The sequence below is a fragment of the Meleagris gallopavo genome, chromosome 7 (assembly GCF_905368555.1).
Source record: "Meleagris gallopavo chromosome 7, MGAL_WU_HG_1.1, whole genome shotgun sequence".
Taxonomy (NCBI): domain Eukaryota; kingdom Metazoa; phylum Chordata; class Aves; order Galliformes; family Phasianidae; genus Meleagris; species Meleagris gallopavo.
In genome coordinates, this window is record NC_139410.1 from 20,238,805 (window position 1) to 20,259,160 (window position 20,356).

The window sequence follows — 20,356 nt, forward strand, 5'->3', positions numbered from 1 at the left end:
AAGTTACAAAGATAAGGAGTGGACATACGCTGTTTCTTGATACAGTCACGTTTCTATTTCACTGTTAACTGGAGGACAACTGAGGTCTGGGTCTACAATTATTGTTTTCTACTCTTCCATGCCACTAAGGAATAAAAATATCACTACAAAAGTCTAGATTGGTAAATACCTGGCGTAGCTGAATTTTTATTATTTATTACTATATTCAAAAACACAATATAAAAAAAAGAAAAGCAACCTGGATATGAGAAACCAGGATAGCTATGTTTGCAGGAGCTTATTTCAGATGATCCTAAACCATGAGAGCTGGTGTACTTTGAGTTGGAGAAATCTCAAGACAATGGGAATGTGAATTTTCATCTGGAGGACAACTACATCATCAGGGTTATAAGCATGTGACACATCCAAACTTCTTTATTACTAGATAAATATATTTCTTAACAAGTTTCAAATATAATATGTAAGTTCACATGAATTCTGTCAATTCTTAGACCTTCAAGTGTTTGCTTTCACATCCCTTGACAGATATAATCCTTCATGGAAAAAGCACATTACCTGAACTAGTGCCCAATAAAGAAAGAGAAAAGGAAAAGATTATGCAGTATCAGTATTTATTCTCCCATCAATCACTGAGCAAATTATTAATAATTTTCAGTTCCAGAAATTTGGTGTACAGTCATCAATTAAAAGAGCCAATATGTTCTTTTCCTGACAATCTCTGAAAAAATATCTACAAATATTTGTTTAATTAACCAACACACCTACCTGTCATGTCTACTGAGCAGACATTAAGTATTTCCCCAGCTCTTTTCCAAAGTAAATTAATATCCAGTTACACAATTTTTCTATGTGCCACAGTTACATGATATTAATCTGACCTTCTAATCTGAGGTCAGGCAGTGGTTCAGAGCAGGTGACAGTCACATTATTTTTATCTGAATAAATATTCTAAAATCATGCTTTTTAAAATTCTCTTCTAGCTTCAATCCCACAAAAAATATCACTTGTAAGCATAGCTTGCCAGACAAAAAAAAAAAAAAAAAAGCAGAAATCTATTATGTTTAACTACTTTCTGTCTGACGTATTATTCACTTTTTTTTCTGTTCAGAATTGTTTAATGGGTGTTTTCCAACCAACAGTATCATTATCTTATTTGCAGACATTTGAAGAATATATCATAAAATCTGTTTGCACACTCAAGGTTAAGTGGAATTAGTTCAGGGTGCTCTGTGCTATATTTTCAATTCAATCCAAAAAGAGGTTTTTGGTCCTAATGATGTGATAAAGGCAGAAGGCATACAAAAGACTCTTTCTTTCAATAAACTGGAGGAAGAAACAAGCCTTCCTAGTTCTAATGCTTACCACAGGCAGCTACAGCAGGTCAGCAGGTCAGGGAAACAAAACAGGTGAGGAGACTTTACCTGATCTTGGAACACAGCAGAGAGAAGAGTATCTTCTGCTGGGTTCATGAGAGCTTCCCAGTGTCTTATTAATATTTTTTAAGTAACATGGTTATTTTAAGTGTACATAACCTGGCATTCCTTCTAAAATAGAAAGTTTTGTTTTCCAGCACCTATTTTTTCTAGGTTGATTTCAACCTGGACTGATTGCGTGAACATTTCTGCTGACATAAGGGAGTGGGCGGCATAGGAGCAAAACAAGGCAACAGAGGTGGGAAAGGCCAGGTTTTTTGGAAGCTATTAGTGCCAGCCTCTGAAACCATGATGTCAAAGTTAACACCCCAAAGCAGTGGTGCCCTGGAATCTTCCCTCTTTATAGCTAGCGCATTAAGTAGTTGTTCTTTTTTTTCTTTTTTTTCTTTTTTTTTTTTTTTTAAATCAAAGACAACATTTCAGCTTTTCTTTGCTATCAGAAGAAAGAAACATTATACAGATTTAATGAAGAACTTTAGTACAGTTCCCATATGGTTCCCATATCTGGTAACCAGTCAAAAAATGAAAATTGCTTTGCTTTAATTCAAAACTGGATATTAAAGACATTATGGTAAAGATCTGGCTGAAATCATGTTTTAGTGTGAATGGTAACATAGAGGTATAGTCCTGAAATTCTTGAATTTCTGTCTTCTAATGATTCATATGTGGAGAGTATGCTTATGCATCTTAGGTTACATACTTGTTTCAGTGTCTTTATGAGAGTTAACACTACATCAGTTTTCTTGTGGCCACATTTCCAAAGTTTTATTTTTCAATAAAGGTTAAAAGATTGGGTCATGTGTCTGAATAATGTAAACTGACACAGCCTTGCTGAAATCAACATCTCTGTGATCTTTTATTCTAGAAAGGATGCACTTTTAAAAACTATTCTTTAAATATCTTTCCAAATTTTAGAGTTTCAAGCAGTAAGAAATTGATTTTCTGCCAAATTGTGTGGCCACAAAAGAAAGAAGAGCATGAATAATGCTTATAATCCCTTTAAATCCTTAATCAGTCACAGTTTGCAATTGATTACTATGGTCTTGGACATTTCAGCAGTATCTGACACCACAGAATAAAACTGAATTCCTTACAACTTATGTCAGTCTGTAAAAGTAATTTAATTTTTTTACCTGCCTATGTGCATCATGTTCCTTCTGGCAATTTTTACTTTTTTTTTCCCTCATATTCTTTTCATGTACCTAGGGAATTCCCATTTGTCTATTTTTATCCAGTGTTTCTACACTTCTTTTTTGTGAAATATTCTAAATGCACAGCTTACTTTTCACTTATTCAATTGCTACACAGATACCTTGTCATCAAAATTGAAATGTAAACATTTTCCCTATGTTTTTACTTTAGTGCTAGCTAATCTTTAACTCTGATAGATGATATAAGGAATAGGATTCCCTTATTCATATTCCACTATGCTATTTACTGTATTTTTATAGCAGTTAGCATGATTTAGCGGAAAACTCCCTTTGTATTCTTAAAGTTCTTATAGAAAATAAAGTATTTGATCCATTTCTTTACAAATGTTCAAATTCCAAAATATGATCAATGCCGTAGAATATTTTCAATGGCCCAAATGATGGTACCCTTTGCATGGTAATGTGTTAACTGTATCTCACAATTAATTTTCAAATTTTTGCTTGGTTAACTAAGAAGTGATTTGTCTACTTAGAAATGGGGTGTGGGGGGGGGAAAGGAAAGAAAAAAATGGAGGAGAGGTTGTTTTCCAATCTGCAGTAGTCTATGCTGATATGAACCAAGAACCAAGGCTGTACTGGCGCCATGAAGAAAAGAAATCTGGGTCACACACAAACACTTACTAACAAGTACCTGAAAGATTTAAATTATTCTGGTCCAGATAAGTGATAGAAACAACCTTGCTAGCCCTATCAGCTTGATTCTTTTCCTTGACAACTTAAGTAATAAGAATAATGTCATGAAAACTAAAATATACACACCCTCCACAGCAGTACAATTATTTTTGCTGTGATTTGTTTAGTGAACTGAATATATTCACACACAAGATTAATATAAAAATTAAATTCTTCATATTCTCTATTTATTCCTTCCAATTAATCTCTCATGCTTTTAGTCAGTGACTGACTGCCTTACATTTAAGAACAGATCCTAAGAACACAATTCCAAAATGCTAAATTATCACTGCTTGATTTCTTTTACGTTTCTGGGTACATGCCATTTAACAGTGTAAACATCCAGCAGACGTGATATAAACATGAAAGGATTTTAGTCAACATGCTCTTTGGGATTGCCTTCACATTAGTAAGGACAGCACATACAACTGGCAGCTCCAAAGCAGAAATATGCTTTAGATTTTTTAAAATCTGTGACAATCATGCAGGAAATACATTTGTCTTTAAATAAACATTTCCTATTGGAGATTTCTTACCAAGACTTGCATAGCACATTCATTTCCCTGGGTCATTTTCCATTTTACAGCAAATAGATTATACAAACAGCATAGCAATCTGATAGCAGCTTTTCCCTCCATCAATAGGATTTCTATTTAAAGATGAGGATTCAAAATCAGTGTTGAAGGAACATGCTCTCTCATGTCAGGGGAGTCAGCGTACCTGGATATAACTCGAGTTACATCACTGTAACAAGACCAAGTTCATATTTCAAAGAAATCCTGGGTCTAAATCTTTTAAACTAGATTTCTACTGCTATGCAGGTGTGGTTCCAAAGCTGGGCTTAAAGCCAGCTCCTCTGTTTGACCATGTTATCTGTGTATGTTATTTGTGAATGCTTTTGGTGCCGGTATTGTGGGTCCAGCTGGTACACATGAAAGAGGACAGAATCTGAGATATTTGCAGTACATTAATGAGCTCCGATGGAAAACCTATCAACCATGTGAATAGCCTGTATGTATCCATGCACCTATGAGGACAATACTAAATAATCAACTTGAAACAGAAGTTTGTAGTTGATTATTGTAGTCTGGCTCTCTTCTTAAGGTCTGCTATTGCCATTTCCAAGACCAGATGAGATCTGAAGGCAGACTTAGATTAAGCTAAAAAAATTATGGATGTCAGGGTAAGGCTTTTCCCTTTTTCTAGGTAGGCTGGATGGATTCCATCAAAGGCATCAACATAAACACTAATGATGGCCTCTCCAAAGACTTTTGTGTAAACAAATCCAAATATAAAGATCAGAACATTTATCAGCTGCATGTTTTATGTAAAGTTTTTATTGCAAACTGTCCACAAGAAATTGCGCTTCAAATTATGGTTCTACAACCATAGAATAGAACCATTCTATGATTCTACGATATCAGTCAAGGCTACCTGTAGTTAAATCTGGGCAGAAGACAACTTGTAGGAATGCACACACACACAATATAAATTGGAGTTCATAAACTGTACTCGAAGATAAAATATTTTGTCAGTAGGACACATTAGGGCCTGTTGACTTAGGCAAAGCTTTAGAAGTGGGACAGTAATCTTTACTGTTGCCAAGTGTACAATGCTTAGCATACAACTGTGTTCAAAAGGTGAGGAGAGAATACACAAAGCTGGCCAAGCTTAAATGAATAGCCTGATTGAGCCATGATCCGTGACCTTCAGTAGCTGCCACAGGCTTTCATGGATGATTTCTGATGAACACAGCCCAGAGTAATTACGTTCTTGTAGACTACTTGTTCCTGTGATCATAATTATAGTTTGTCATTCAAGGATTAATTACTGTGTAACTTGTAGGTTTTTGCTTATGGTTAGCTTGAAAGCAAATACAAATATATTTGTATATATTTGTATATTTGTATATATTGAAAAAAATATGTGATTGTATGTCCAAAAGTATGGCTGAATGTACATAGTAAATGCTGTCCTTGAGACAGATATCTGTATCCAATTCTAATGTTCTGTGTTTGGGCTATGGAAGAAAAAGGATTGTAACTGTTCTTAGTAAACTGTTGATTTGTTTCAAGCTACAGAAAAACACATATCACAAGTAAGCTGAAAATGTAGATAAAATACAAAAACTAAATGAAACAAAACTTTAAGATCTTATTAGGCATTGTCTTCACTCTCTCACTGCCATCTTAGATTATCATCTAAGATCTCTTCTATTAGAGAAAAAACATGTCACTTCATGCTATTCATGTAATTTTAAAGACAGAACTCCCTAGGAACAGAGTGATTATTATATTTACTCTGAACTTAACAAATAGGTATCTACATACTTCTACCAAGATTCTTGGTAAAACTGGCTAGCAAGTTTTTAAAAACTGGGCTAAATGTCAGAAATATGTGGTAGATGTCTTGTTACTGCTGTAAGCTAAAAACCATTTTTGGTCTCTTTTTATTACCTTGAGTTAAACCAGTTAATCTCTAATCCCAATTAACAAGAGACTGTTCATTTCCCCAGAGGATTGGACAACAATTTTTAGCCTTTATGGCCCTAATTCTTCTGTTCTTTACAACAGTATTGACTTCAATAGAATTACTCTTAATTCACAGACTTATCTAGAAAGAAGGAATATAAATAGGTCAATTAGAATTCACTAGGAAGGGTAGAGTAATCTGAGATTTAAAATTTTTGATTTGCAGTAATGAAATGTTTAAGCAGCAGTAGGTTACAGGGAAGACTATTGTGTGCTTAGTATGTTTTATGCGTTATTCTGTTTTAAGCATGCTTGCTGAGAATTTTGTTAGTAGAGAAGTTTACAGTAATATATATATATTATATACATATATGCATGTATATAAACATTGTCCTGTTTATATCCTGTTTAAGAAAAAAAGAATCAGGAAAAAAATGATATAAATAAAATCTAAAACTAAACACAGTCTGCAAGAGGCTACATGAGTACAGGGTAGTGAGAAAGTTGAATGGTTCTTGTTATAATTTGACTGATATATCAAGAGAGGGAAAGAAGTGGGTGAGAAGAGGGATATTTACCTATGGGAATTTGATAGTTTTTGAGAGATTTTTATAGTTTAAGATTCCCTAAAGAAAACACATCTTTCCTCTTTCATGGAAAAACAAAACAAAACAAAACAACAACAACAGCAACAACAAACAGCCCTATTATTTTTCTTTCTCTTCCTGAACTAGTCTCACAAGAATTTAGCTAATGGAAGTAAGAACTTATGAACATAAAAATACCAAATCCTTTGGTCTTTGAAAAATTTTCCAGCACTGAAAAATATCATAAAAGTACACATCACAATCCTATCTAACTCATCAACTGTGATTTATATAGAAAACATACAGACAATACAAAGGCATTGAACACCATAAAGTAAAAAAAAGAAGCTAAAACTAAATTCTCTGCCTAGTAAGTTCTAAATATAGCCGATGTTAAAAATGCCCTTTAATCACTAAACAAAGAACTGATTGCAAATTTGTTCTTATTTATCTAGAGACTTAAAAGATCCCGAGGCAAAAAAAGAAATAAAATGTAATCTTTGACAAAATGAATTACATACAAAGCTATACATTTCTTTTAATTTGAAGCAATAATTATTTTTGCCTAAAAAGACATATTACCCTAACTTCATTTGTTCTTTTCCTCATGTTTTCTCAGATAAAGTATTTTGACTTGAACTAGACATGCTGTTTGGCAGCGATTGTCATATATTACTATAACACTATTGTCCTTCCTTAGGCCTTTTTACATAGGAAAAGCAGATGGTTTTAAAGCCAGGGCTTCACTACCAGATTAACATATCCCACGATCTGTCTCAAGTGTGAACTATTTCAGGAGGATTTTAATGCTGCATACGTGCTTCGATTCATAATTAATGAAGTTTCCTAATAATCACAGATGTCCACTTTCTTTTTAGATTAAAAAAAAAAAGCAATTTTTTTAGCTTAGTAGGTACATTCTACTAACTGATATTGACTTGTTTGAAATTCACCCAAGAAAGTGTGTGCATTCAACCATCAGCAGTTATAAGTCTATAAATATTAATACAAAACAGAATATTGATAATTTCTGTCTTCCTCTTCCATCTTCACTTCCAGGGGTTCTTTTTTGGTGTGGAATGTTCACAAAATAAATAAATAAATAAATAAATAAAATAAAATAAAATATGCACAAAACACACTCCTAAAGTTAAGTAGGTCTAAAGCAAATGGAAAAAGAGACATTCATCCCAGAAAGTGCTGCATGAAAGAAGCTGAATCTGGTTTTGGTTCATAAAAAGAACAGATATGAATAAACTGCTCCCTTATAACTATTTAGTCTATTCAACTTATTTGGAGGTGCATACTCTGGCTATTGTTTATTCGTCCACGCTTCCATTTCCTTTGGGCACTGGCTGGTGCACTCACCTCTACTTCTTATCACAGAAACTGAACTAGAATTAAATTCGTTTATTGTCTTTTTTCTCTAACAGCAACATTGTAATTTTTTTTACTGTAAGACAGAGGAAGGCCAATTAAAAGTAGAGTGCTCAAATGTTCCAGGCAATAAGATACACCTAACACTTGCCATCTGCACTGTGATTGTACTACTCACGATCAAATTACATTTCATACAATAAAATTAAAGCAAAATTAAATCAAACTCTTTGTGTATTATCTCTATAGAGGTTATTCAAATTAGCCTGCTCACACAACTACTGAAAAGGAAAACATGTCAGTGCTAAGGACAGAGAAACTGAATAAAAAGGAAGAGGGAAATCTGGAAACCAAACAATGATGTTATAATCCTCCACCTCCGAGAAGGATCAGCAAGTTCCCATGTTATACTACCTCAAAGGAGCTGTGGAGGTAATAAAGGCCTTATTGCCCGAGTGTAAGTAGAGCAATTATAGATCAGAAAATATTTTATGGCAGGTGAATGAATAACAGTGTAAGACATCTAACTCTCACTGGAGAAAAGCAGTGCTGAGATAGAAAGTCTCTGAGGGACAGGAGAAATGAGGCTGCTGTTAAAAACATACAAAACATACAAGACTGTGTTTTTATATTTAATGTTTAGTCTGAAAAGGTTTCAGATATCACAGACTAGTATCTTGCTAGCATACATATGCATGACAGCCTTTTAATGTGTTAATCAATAATGTATAAACTTATAGAACACCTCTAGTCAGGATCTACATTCATAGCATTGATGATAGACAATGCAAGAGCTTCAGTTAATGGTAGAAATAGATCCACATGCTTCAGGAAGCCATGAGAGATCAGCATGAAAATGCTGTAGACAGAAAGCACAAGCAGCAGAATTTATACCTCTTGAACAATCACAAAGCAAATCCTAGTATATCTGAAAAAATCAAACATGGCATCATACTTTCACATAATAGTGAAGTTGTAAGGGGACTTCAGTAAACATTTAGTGCAATTTTGCGCTCAAAGCAGTGTCAGTGATGAGGTGCAAGATCAAGTTGTTTAGGCTTTGATCCAGTCTGGTCTTGAGAACTTCCGAGGAAGGGGACTCCATGGCCTTTCCATGCAATTACTAGTAGAGCAAGGACTATTGTACCACTATCTGGGACTTTATTTGTCCAAACTGAAGATGTATTTGGCTTATGTTATCCTCAAATATAGACTGGGGACTTTGACACGGTCTGAAAATTGATATTCACTTCTGAGCAAGTCACAGCAGTCTTGAGATTTCAGAAGTGAGTGCAATGAAATCATTACTCTTTGAGCAGATGGCAGTTTCTCCCTCAAAGGAGCCCTATGATTCCAAATATCCACTTTCCAAAAAGTCAGAGTTCCACAGGAAAAAAAATCAGGTTTTATAAAGAAAAAATCAAAATGCCAAAATTCTGACAACACTGACTATGACTTCATGGTTTTGTTTTCATGTTTCATTCCTTTGGGATTGAAGAAAAAATACTATAAGACCAATGTTTTCAAAAGCAGCCATGTTTTACATGTAAATCTGCCCCTGGATTTGCCAGGATCTGGAATTTCTGAAATTACGTAGATCAGTATGGATACGTATACAAATTAAATAGCATATGGGTTTGTATCTTGTTTTAGGGCTGGAGCACCTCTCCTGTGAAGAATGGTTGATGGAACAGGGTTTGTTTAGCTTGAAGAAGAGAAGGCCCTGGGGAGACTTCATTGTGGCCTTCCAGTACTTGAAGGGTTTGTATAAGTAGGAAAGGGAACAGCTGTTTAAGAGGGTGGATAGTGATAGGACAAGGGGGAATGGTCTTAAACTGATACAGGGGAGGTCTAGGTTAGATATTACTAGGAAGTTTTTCACATAGAGGGTGGTGACGCACTGGAACAGGTTGCCCAAGGAGGTTGTGGATGCTCCATCCCTGGAGGCATTCGAGGTCAGGCTGGATGTGGCTCTGGGCAGCCTGGTCCAGTGGTTGGCAACCCTGCTCACAGCAGGAGGGTTGAAACTAGATGACCTTTAAGGTCCTTTTCAACCCAGGCAATTCTACGATTCTACAATTGTTGTTTGAAGAATCATGAAACTAGCCTTTCCAAAGCCCTTGTGAACAGTTAATTATAGAACTAAACCAGAGCTTCTGAGGGACTGCTTTGAGTGACACAAGATGTATAGAAGATCTCTTTAAAATAAAACAGAATAGTTGGCTGTTATACTATGAAAATAAACAGTAAATAAACAGTAAAAATTATAATAACCAGCAATAGCATATCTATAATGTGATCTAATATGCACCTGTCTTAAATAATTTGCAAATAAACAATAACTAGAAAATAGCAAAATAAGGAATACAGAAATCTGTATGATAAGTTCATGAGCAAAATTTGATATTTCTGAATGTATTTTTGGGGTATAGAAGTGCTTTTACTACTCTTATAAGCACAAAGGTTGATTTTCATTATTCATCCTGCCAAAATCTTACACTGAATGGTAGATAAATGCTGGAAACTCTGGAAGAAGGAGAATGACAATGTATGTCTTAATTATATTACAGTGAAATAGACATAATGGAAGAGAGAAGAAATCCAGGAGGGATTATTATAAGAAAATCCATCTTAAACAGCAAACAATCCTTTCAAAAAAAAACCAATATGTCATCTCTCACTGTCTTCATAGATTATAAGCAAAATTCTCACTTGCCAAGTACCTGCACTTCATATTGGCTTCAGCAGGGTTATTGACTGCAATTCTTAATGCTAATGAAAAATGTAGCCATTCATTTGCAGCTGCATCAACACAATCCTGGAATTGTAAGCTTCAGACAGGCACCTGGGTTTGAAAATGTGGCCTACATTACATGTATTTTATCTGCAGAGACAGCAGATCAGCTTGTACACTACAATTGTGACAGAAATTGCTGTTTCAGGATATGGATGTCTCTTCAAATGAATCAGACAAACACCGCTGTTTGTAATAAAATTGTCTGTGATCTCATGCTATGATATTATGAAACAAAAATGGAAATACTGAAAGAGAAATATATGAACTGGATATATGCAAAGTAATATTGATAGCTATTTGAACACTACTGATTACTACAGTATCAGAAATTATTATTCGATATGATTCTGGACTATTCTTAATTACAGAGAAATAATATTACTTGGAGAATAATACTGAAAATCAAATGTGGGAAAATAAAATTGTATGGAGAAAATATATGCATATATCCAGGTGGAGAAAGCTTCGCCTAAAGAACTGATTGTTAGAATATGCTAATAATAAGATGACTAAGTGAGTGCAGTGTAGAAACTGTAGTTACCTTATTTAGATGAAGTGACTGTGTAAAGTATGTTAACAGAACGTAGAAAGAGCAAGGAAGGTTTAGAGCACTAAAAATGAAAAAGCATAGTCTGGGATTTCTGATTAACATAGAATACAGTGTACAACTAAGAGTACTAAGATATTTAAGAGGAAAAAAATCATCATCATCAAGCCAGTGTGGAGATACTAGTAAAGATAAAATCTCAGACAATTTTTTATTTCTTTTACTTCTGAGTAGAATATTTTTCTTATGCTGAGTTCTGGAATACAATATCCAAAATTTTTACAATCACAGCTCTCTGTTTAAAGCCCATAAGGTCTTTGGGTCAGAAACCATTCGTAGGAATAGTAGGATAAACATGCTTGAGAAATACTTAAGATGAACTAAGCATTTGAAACTATTGTTTGAGTTGATTAAAGTTAATTTTTATATTTGCCTGAAATTGTTTGAATTAATACCTACTTTTGGCTATCAAAGTTTACCATGTTGCAATTTTTGGCCTATCTCAGTGTCTTCTCTTGTATTCTTTGATGCTGGATTATGAAGCTGTCTCTCTGCCCCTCTTTTCTTAGCAAACCAATTTCTGATGCTATTTTTTTTTTTTTTTTGGCCCATTTATATTTCCTTCTACTTGTTCTTTCTCTACCTCTTTCTATGAGGCTGAAATACAGAAGTAAATAATTATAACCAGCAGACAAGAGCTAGGTAGGGAAGACAGAAAGTTGAAATTCATCGGAAACGTGGGACAAGGAGTTCTAGGTTGAAGGTTATGAAATCTATCCTGAATTATAAGAGATCAGCACAAGGAAGGGAAGCAAAACAAAATCCATATTTATCTATTAGGATAAAATTCTGCTAGGATAATTTGTACTGCCAAGACAGTGATGCCCAAATGGGACCACTTTATATGCTTCAAAACTGCATTTTATTGATTTTAAAATGAACCCTTGATAGGAAGAAATTTATGTGTGGTTACTGAGTGAAAACACATCCAGTCTGATATTGTCCAAAGGAGTCTCACTACCTCTTGGTCACTCTCAAGAAAAATCTCTAATGTGAACCAAACTCTTTCAGAACAGCTGTCGTCCCTTCTCCCCTGCAGCTGTTCAGCAATGCTTCACTGTCAGTTGCTGCAAGGCAGAGGGAAGAAAAAGAGGAGCTGTGGCTACCCTACTGTTTACTAAGCTAGCAGCATATGAAAATACTACCATTTCCATCAGAAATTCAGCTGCTATGGTCCAATACTGGGAAAAAGGCTGAGAAATAAACGTGATCTTCTTCATCTTGTGACTCTTTGAAGTTAACTCCACTGGTAGAGAGCTACCATTTTTACAGAGCTGATCAGGAAGAGTGAGAATTCTGTGAACAACTTTGATAATGTACATTTTTATTTATGATTGCTTAGGAATGGAACAGTTTGAAATTCTCTGTGAAAGGAAATACTGCCTGCACAGAATGTACTGGACCTACACACCCTAAAGATCGTAGCTCAGGTAAGCTCATCTATTGGTTTTCTCTGAGGACACAAACCTTGGATGCCTGCTGCAACTAAAGTAGGAGAAATTTCAGCAAAACCATAAAACTCACAACCTCAGGAAGATCTACAAAACTCCATTATGGAGTGTGCATTATATGGGCAGCCAGGAATTACCTTAAACCTGCTCCAAGTATAAGGTGCACTATTTCATTACTCTTCATTAAATTAAAAAAAAAAAAAAAAGAAAGAAAACACAGAATGTGCAGATATAAATGACATCCAAACTGCACAGTTTACCCAATGGAAGAAAGAAAAGGAAGCAAATTCACGTGACAGATGATAGTTCTATCACTCAGTTTGTGAATACAGAATGGAAAAGGCAGTGGAAATTTGCATACAAATAAGTCACTTTAGAAATAGATGGATTGAGTTAAATGATTAACTTATAGGCAAGAATTTACCTTTTTCGTGCTCTAGCACATATCAGAATTTTTTTTTTCCCACTTCACTCCATTTTTATTAGGTATACACTGCTTATTAAGAAAGGTGATCTAGTTCTGATAGTTCTTACATGAGCCATTATTCTACAATATTATGCCCATATTATGATGGAAAATAGATTACAGAAAATGCATGTTTTATCTTCAATTACATTTCCCTTGGTAAGGAATTATTATTCACAGATATATGAAACAGAGTTCTGTTAATATTTCTCTATATATTGCACGAGGGAAAAAAATAAATTAATAAAAGTACGTTTGATATCTTGACTAGTTATTAACACTGTTCTTTCTGGAATGACAGCTCCCAAAATCATGAGCATAGCACTATAATCTAGCTAGAAAATCCTTGAGAGGCACAGAACATGCTGGGGTCATTTCTGTCACTCTTAATTGGCCAGAGGAGGTCAGCAAGGAGTAATCTGAGGCACCCATTATTGGCCAAGAATCCAGAAAATCAGATGAGCATCTAAATAATGTAAACTCCCAAAGCAAGAGCACACACCAAAACTGTGGCTTATATGAGGGAATGAAACCCTGTGGTGAGACAGAGAGATATTGAAAGAGTCTCTCAGAGGAAGAAGTGGAAGCCTCATTGCTTGAATAATTTAAATCCTAAATGAATAATACAAACGCAAATATACTGAAGGGAAAAATCCACTGGCAGGACATAGAATAGATGGATATATTGATGCTTTTTTGTAATTCTGTTTTCATGACCTATACGTACTAGTTCCAGAGCAATCCTAAGGCATGAGGTTATGAATCCCTAGGCATTCTAACACAGTATGTAATAAGAACAATGTACACTTTAGAATAACAACAATAAATAAACTTAACTTTTTATGAATCCTTCCAGAAAAAGTTGATACCTGTTATTTTACTTTCTTGCCACGTGATGTTATCTTACCTTTATCAGCCTAGAAGATTCAGCTCACAGAAGTTCTACGGTTCTAAGTTTTGCACTTGTTATTCATATTGTTGTCATCAAGTTGCAGCTCATAAGAGAGAATTATATATTAAATATATTATACAAAATCCAAAATAACTGTGATATACATTGTCTATGGCTACTGAGGTATTCAGCTAGCTGCAAAATCAGTGAGAAATTTGTAATCACTTTTTAGAGCATAATACTCTGTGGACACTTGTTTTGTCCCTTTGTGATACTAAAAACTTGATATCTTCCTCTCATTGAGACAGCTGAAAACCTGAATACTAATGAGACCCATATGCAGACAGAGTGAAGAAGTAAACCTTATGGCCAAATAGAATAATAAATTATATTTCATTATATATCAACAGCCTTGCCAGAAATAGAAGCTTTTTTCTTTCAGAGAGCAACAAAATGAAAAAAAATAAAAAAATAAAAAAACACACACTCACAAAACACAAAAAGCACCACAAGATAAAATAATCAGACCTATTTTTAGGTGAATTTTGCAACAATATTAATAATGAAATATTTCCATTTTGCAATTTAGACAGTTGTGTAGGCTACATCGGTATAATATTTACTCATCCAGGGGTATCACCACAGTGTAAGTAAAGACAAGTTGCTTTTAGAAGGAGCCAATTCTGGCAGCCACACTGTCACCACATGCACCCTATAATCTCAGTAGCATCAGCAGAGATTTGCTGTTTGACTGCTCATTATGTTCAAACTACTCTATCTATCTTCTCCAACAGAAGTAATCTGGCAGCCCCTTGTCCCAGGCAACTGCATACTTTGCCTGTGCCTAAATCCTAGCCAGTCATAATATAATTGATTATAACTATTGTTGTGAGGAATTAAAACAAAATCTAGTGCTATAACTTGAAATTTTAGAAAGACAGCATTAAATAGGAAAAAAAAAAAAAGACAAGGAAGAAAGAGAGGGAAAAAAAACACAAGTTGTTTATTAAGAGACATAAATCAGTCAAGGAATCACAAAGGCCATCTTAGTACAAAATGGAACTGAGATAAAGATTCAATATTTCATTCAACAGCCCTGAAGACATTCCCATCCTTATTTAAAATTGGAGGCACAGATGGATGAATAAATGACAGTTCACACATGATATGTTGGTGTCAAAGCGACACAGTTATCTCATGCTAGCTGGAACAATGGAAAAATATCCACAAGCAAAAACAACAAGAAAAAACACAAAACAAAAGAACTATCATGACTTAGTAATATATATATACAATGTATTTATTCAAATGGGATTGCACTAATAAACTTTTGTCTAGAGAAGGGCAAGCTGTAGAATCAGGACAACAATGAAACAGAAAGAACAGAACACAAAGATAATTTATGCTGGAAAAGAACACTTCTCTTAGAGAGCCTCACAGAGCAGCAAAGAGTTAAAAGCATAGATAAGGATGATAAGAATACTGAACTGAAACTGAATGACTCGTGTTTGTGTTTTTTTTTCCACCAAAATGATGGAAAATATGATCAGAGATATTTCCCCAGAGTTATCCTCTCCTCAAGATAAAAGGTTTAATTGCTAAATGCTAAAATGTCAAAATAGGTCAATAACACATCTACAGACCTCTGTAAATTCTCCAAAGAAACTTGAAGGGAAAGTAGTTAAAATGTCAGCAAAACCATTGATATCTGTTTCAATAGAGACCAGGAAATGCCATATACTGTTTTGCTGAGGAACAGCGGTATTCACTGGGGAACCACGGCTGGGCTCTGGCTAGGGCCATGCCATGAGGGGCAGAGGACAAAGAAACACTCGTGTTGGATACAGCTTAGCCCAGGAGACACCCTCCCTCGGTATTTTGCTCTCTTGCAGAGCTGGCAGTTGCACAACTTTAGAGATAAAACAAAGATCCCTATGGCATTCTCCTCTTCTTTTATCACAGTTGAGAGGCATATTTATGATGAATTCAAACTTTTACACTTATATGCATACATTTCCCAATCAAATATAAATTCTCTCAAACGATCACTTTACTCTGTTAGTAAATTGCCCAGTTTAAGATATTTTCATCTTGCACTTTATGCAAAATAAGTATTAAAAACTCCAAGAGCAACAGAGCATCTACAGGACTGCAAGGGTATAAATCATGGTGCTGACAGATTTTCTGATGCCACCTATTGCTCATGTAGATATTACATCCCATCATTCTTGTGAATTCATTCCCTATCAAAAAGCACATTTCAGATCTTGTCTTTGAACAGCAGTTATCTTGTTTTGACTGGGGTTATCTTAATCAGTTCCTAAACGAACTAAGCAAAAAATAAAATTTGGACCCCAGTGTACATTATCGTGTTAGGAGACAGAATGGAAAAGGACTTCTGGCGTCATGTCTCTGCTATTTCATGCAAACAAAGGTCAAACAACATGAAAAGATGGGGCTACTGTGAGATCTGAATTACTGAGTTTATTTATTTTTTTATTGCCAGCCAAGCACCCGAAGGACTCTGGACTCAACTGACCTACAGGGTTCCTCAGTTCCTCGTAGTTGCTACAAACTGTTAACTACTGGAAGTAAATATTTGTTGTTTTGTACAGGTCACAATTTTATTGTACTTATTTTCTATTGCTGTTTTAGAAACAATGGTACCATTTCTTTGCACAAAAATCAGAATGATGGCAATTAAGATTTGACTAGATGTCAGTTATTATGTCAAGTATGAAAATAAATATGCTCCTCTTACTTTAGGTCCACTACTTCTGCTGCTGTTATTGGGAACTTCAATACATTTTCCGGGCAATAAATGGGTGTCAAGATAAACAGCAGAAAGAGAAAAAAAATCAACCTGCATCCTCATACAGTTTCACTATGTTAAAAGCGAGTAAAAATTCTCTCAGAATTTCATTCTCCAGCATTGATCAGAAAGTTGCAAAAATGTTACGCTTCTTTAAATATTATGATTACAAACAATACACATGGTTGTTATTCCTTTGATTCATACATCTGAATATATGGATTAAAATATTTGTGTCTGTAAATGAGCAACGCCCACTTCCTAAGATTGATTATGTACTTGATTACACACCACTTAATGGAGCTGAGGCTTTATAATTAGTATACAGTGAATTACTATGCAGCCTTCTAAAGACAATTTATGTACGTATAGGCACTATTTTCAGACATTATTTGCAGTTGTGTAAATCCAGAATGATTCCACTGAGATTAAATGAAATTAGTTAAGAAATATGCCCACATACTCAACAGACTGCATCCCTCCCCTGACAGATACAGAGGAAGACACGCGCCAACAGTGAAACAAAGGCAACACCTGAGAAAAACCCACGGGAATAAGGAAACACCTGCTTGTGCTGTAGGAGAACAGGTGGGAGGCGGTGGTTTGCCGGCTCGATATCCTGTGCTCCCTATTACAAAGAACAGGGAGTAGGTGCCCCGCTATTTTTTCCATGTGAATTTATTAAGAATCTGTTGCTGCCCTGAAGATGCCTTTCTAGCACCGCATGGCTGCTCTCAGCTCTCTCCTCGTATCACCTCACCGTGCTGAACACACACCGTTCTGCCTGCTGGGTAGCGCAGGGAGTCCTAATGACAGCTTAAAATAGCAGTCGCTTCCCCGGTGAGCTTCCTGCGTGGGGTGGCAGAACCCGAGAGGGCGAGGAAGGGGAGTCGCGGGGGGAGTTGCGGGCCAGGCGGCTTCAGGACCACGGACAGCGCCCGTCCCAGGTCCGACCCCCGGCCTCGGCCTCTAACAGTGGCGCCCAGGGCCGGCGGGCGGGGTGCGCCTTAGAGGCAACCGCAGCGGCCCGGCCCCCGGTACCGAGAGTCCCCCCTTCCTCGCCAGGATGGGGGCGTGGGGAAAACCGCCCCCGAGTCACGTCGCAGGAGGAAGGGACGAGCCTTTTCATTAGGACGGGAACAGATCTCGAGGGCCTCGGTGGTCCCTTTTCTGCGTGCTGATCCCCAGTAGCGCCCCCACCCGCAGACGGGGTGTGCACACACGTTCGGGAGCCCAGAGAAGGGCGGTGGGGCCGGGCGGAGCCGCTGGGGCAGCAGGAAGCAGCGGGCCCCCCCGCCCCGAGTCCTCGCTCCCCCTGCAGCGGCGGCGGGGGAGGCGGCACGTCGCGGCGGGGCCGGGTGTAGCTCTTTCCCGATGCCGCTGTTTGTCGCGGAGTTTGGAAGAGATTTATTGGCTGGCTCTCGCTAAGCCACGCTTGAGTAATCCGAGCTGCTGCGCGCCGTGGTGAAACCCGGAGGGGGGGAACGTCACTCCCTCTGGCAGCGGAGCAACATTAGTCTTCCAGCCCTCTAACCATCGCTACAGCGTCGGAAACTGCCGGGTCACAGCCATTTGCTTTGGAAAATTGGCGATGTTTGGTGCTAGAGATCGATTACCCTCGTAATCTTTCCCCCACCTCCTCCTGCTTTACCCCACCCCTACCCGCCCCAGACAATAGCGTCCACGGTCCGCCGGGAAAAAAAATAGAAAAGAAAGCAAAGAAAGAAAGAAAGAAAAAGAAAGAACTGGGGGATGGATCTGACTCCGATAGGAAAAGCGTGTGTCTAGAAGTGGTGCTAATGGGAAGAGATTTCCGGGCTCCAGAGGACGATGGTTTCTCACAAAGGGTAGCTGGCTCGGTGCTCAGAGCTGGAACCGTGTAGGAGATCCTTGGAGAAGTCCTTGTGCACAGAAAGCCGAAGATCTGTACAAACATGCCTGTTCGCAGAGGCCATGTGGCACCACAAAATACATTTTTGGGTACAATCATACGAAAATTTGAAGGGCAAAGTAAGTTCTCTCTTTCTATCTATTTTGCTACAGTAGTTTGATTCTGCTTGTGTCTAAATGGACAGCAGCTCCAGACTATTTTAAGTTTGTCGCTTGGAAAGAAAATCCCAGAGGTGAGGAGGGGATCCCTAGCAAGAGTAACGCTGTTTTAGATCTAGAAGGCAGATTACTGACTTGAATTATTGGGTTGTTTTTTTTTTTTTCCTCCCATTTCTATTAACAGTTTTTATTTTTGATTGCATCTGTACTGTATAACTACAGAAGTTGTATCTTACCTTTTTTCTGAACTAGAGAGATGGCTGTAACGCGAAGTTTACAATCTTGCTTGTCTATACGATGTTTGAGAAAATGGGTTAGATTTATTGATTTTATTATTAATAATGATTATCATTGTCTTTTCAAAACACAGCAGAACAAGCAGACTTTGATTTAGAGGAAACAAATAATATGCAAAGGAGATATTAAATGGAAAATATTCTTACCTTATCGTCATGACTGCATTTTAATATAGCTGTCAAATATTTGCTTTGTTTATGGAAGCCTGAAATATCTATCAGACCAGTGCAAATGCATCCTCAGGGAGTCTCTGAGATCTTTTCCAATGCAGCGGTTTGCTACCTGTCAAGGAGGCTGAAGCTGAAGTGGTTTTCCTGGCTGGAACTCTGGTTTACTGTTAACAGTAAGGAACACTTGATGCTTAAAATGAATTTCATTTAGAAACAGTGGTTTTATATATGTACATTTATTTAAATATTTAGCATATTCTTAGTATCAGTCTACTGCAAACCCTTACTGCTAACTCTAGCTTCTGTACTTCCTTAGACACACATTAGCAATCCAATATTTATTTTATTTGAGAATAAAATAGAGACAGTCTTTGTAGTCCCAATTTAACCAAGTGCTAAGTTAATGTTGCTACTTGAGTAGTTTTTATGTTGTTGAGTATGTATGTTGAATATAAACTACTGCTACCTTGGTATCACATCCCCTCGAAAGAGAGGGAACTACTAGTGTGACTAGTAGAAGCAGAAATTGACATTATTGATAATAAATGTATCAAAGCAGAATTTTATAATTAAAATAGGAGTAGTGTGTTATAGTGGTAAACAGTGACAAATGTAATAACAGTCAAATGACAACTTTTGAACTTTTCTTCCAGGTGAGCATTTAAAAAAGTGTGCTGGACTAAGGCACAGAGCTTCAGTGGACTGTGAAAAAATGTTTCAAATGCCACAACCTTTGATTTTGATGTGCCTTCAATTCCATGTTCTTGCTACAGAATATTTTCTTTTATAAGTGTAACTTTAAAACACAAACAGAAAAACAATTATCATGTTCTTTTCCAGATAAAACAATGACTGTAAACTCAATTAGAATCCCTAATTAATAGACTCAGCTGGTTGTTCTTTTTCACAGGAAGTTCCACAATTGTGTAGAACTCCCTTCCTTCTTATTCACAGCTTTCCCCTTCGCCTGCCGAAAAAAAAAAAAAAACCCTAACTTTTTAATGACTTTCTCTGGAGTCATGGCTGACAGGACAGAGCTCATCACCTTCCTCCTCATTGTCTAG

General features: G+C 36.5%; 1 protein-coding gene across 5 annotated transcripts in view; it reads left to right on the top strand.

Moving 5' to 3' along the window:
• Positions 1 to 17,835: 17,835 nt before the first annotated feature.
• KCNH7 (potassium voltage-gated channel subfamily H member 7) overlaps positions 17,836 to 20,356 on the top strand; it is a 214,194-nt gene continuing 211,673 nt past the window's right edge. For all 5 annotated transcript variants that reach the window (XM_085228184.1, XM_085228181.1, XM_085228183.1 and 2 more), the window contains exon 1: positions 17,836 to 18,786. In XM_085228184.1, coding sequence (XP_085084310.1) covers positions 18,711 to 18,786 — 76 coding nt within the window. In that variant the 5' untranslated portion in view covers positions 17,836 to 18,710. The remainder of the gene's footprint in view (positions 18,787 to 20,356) is intronic.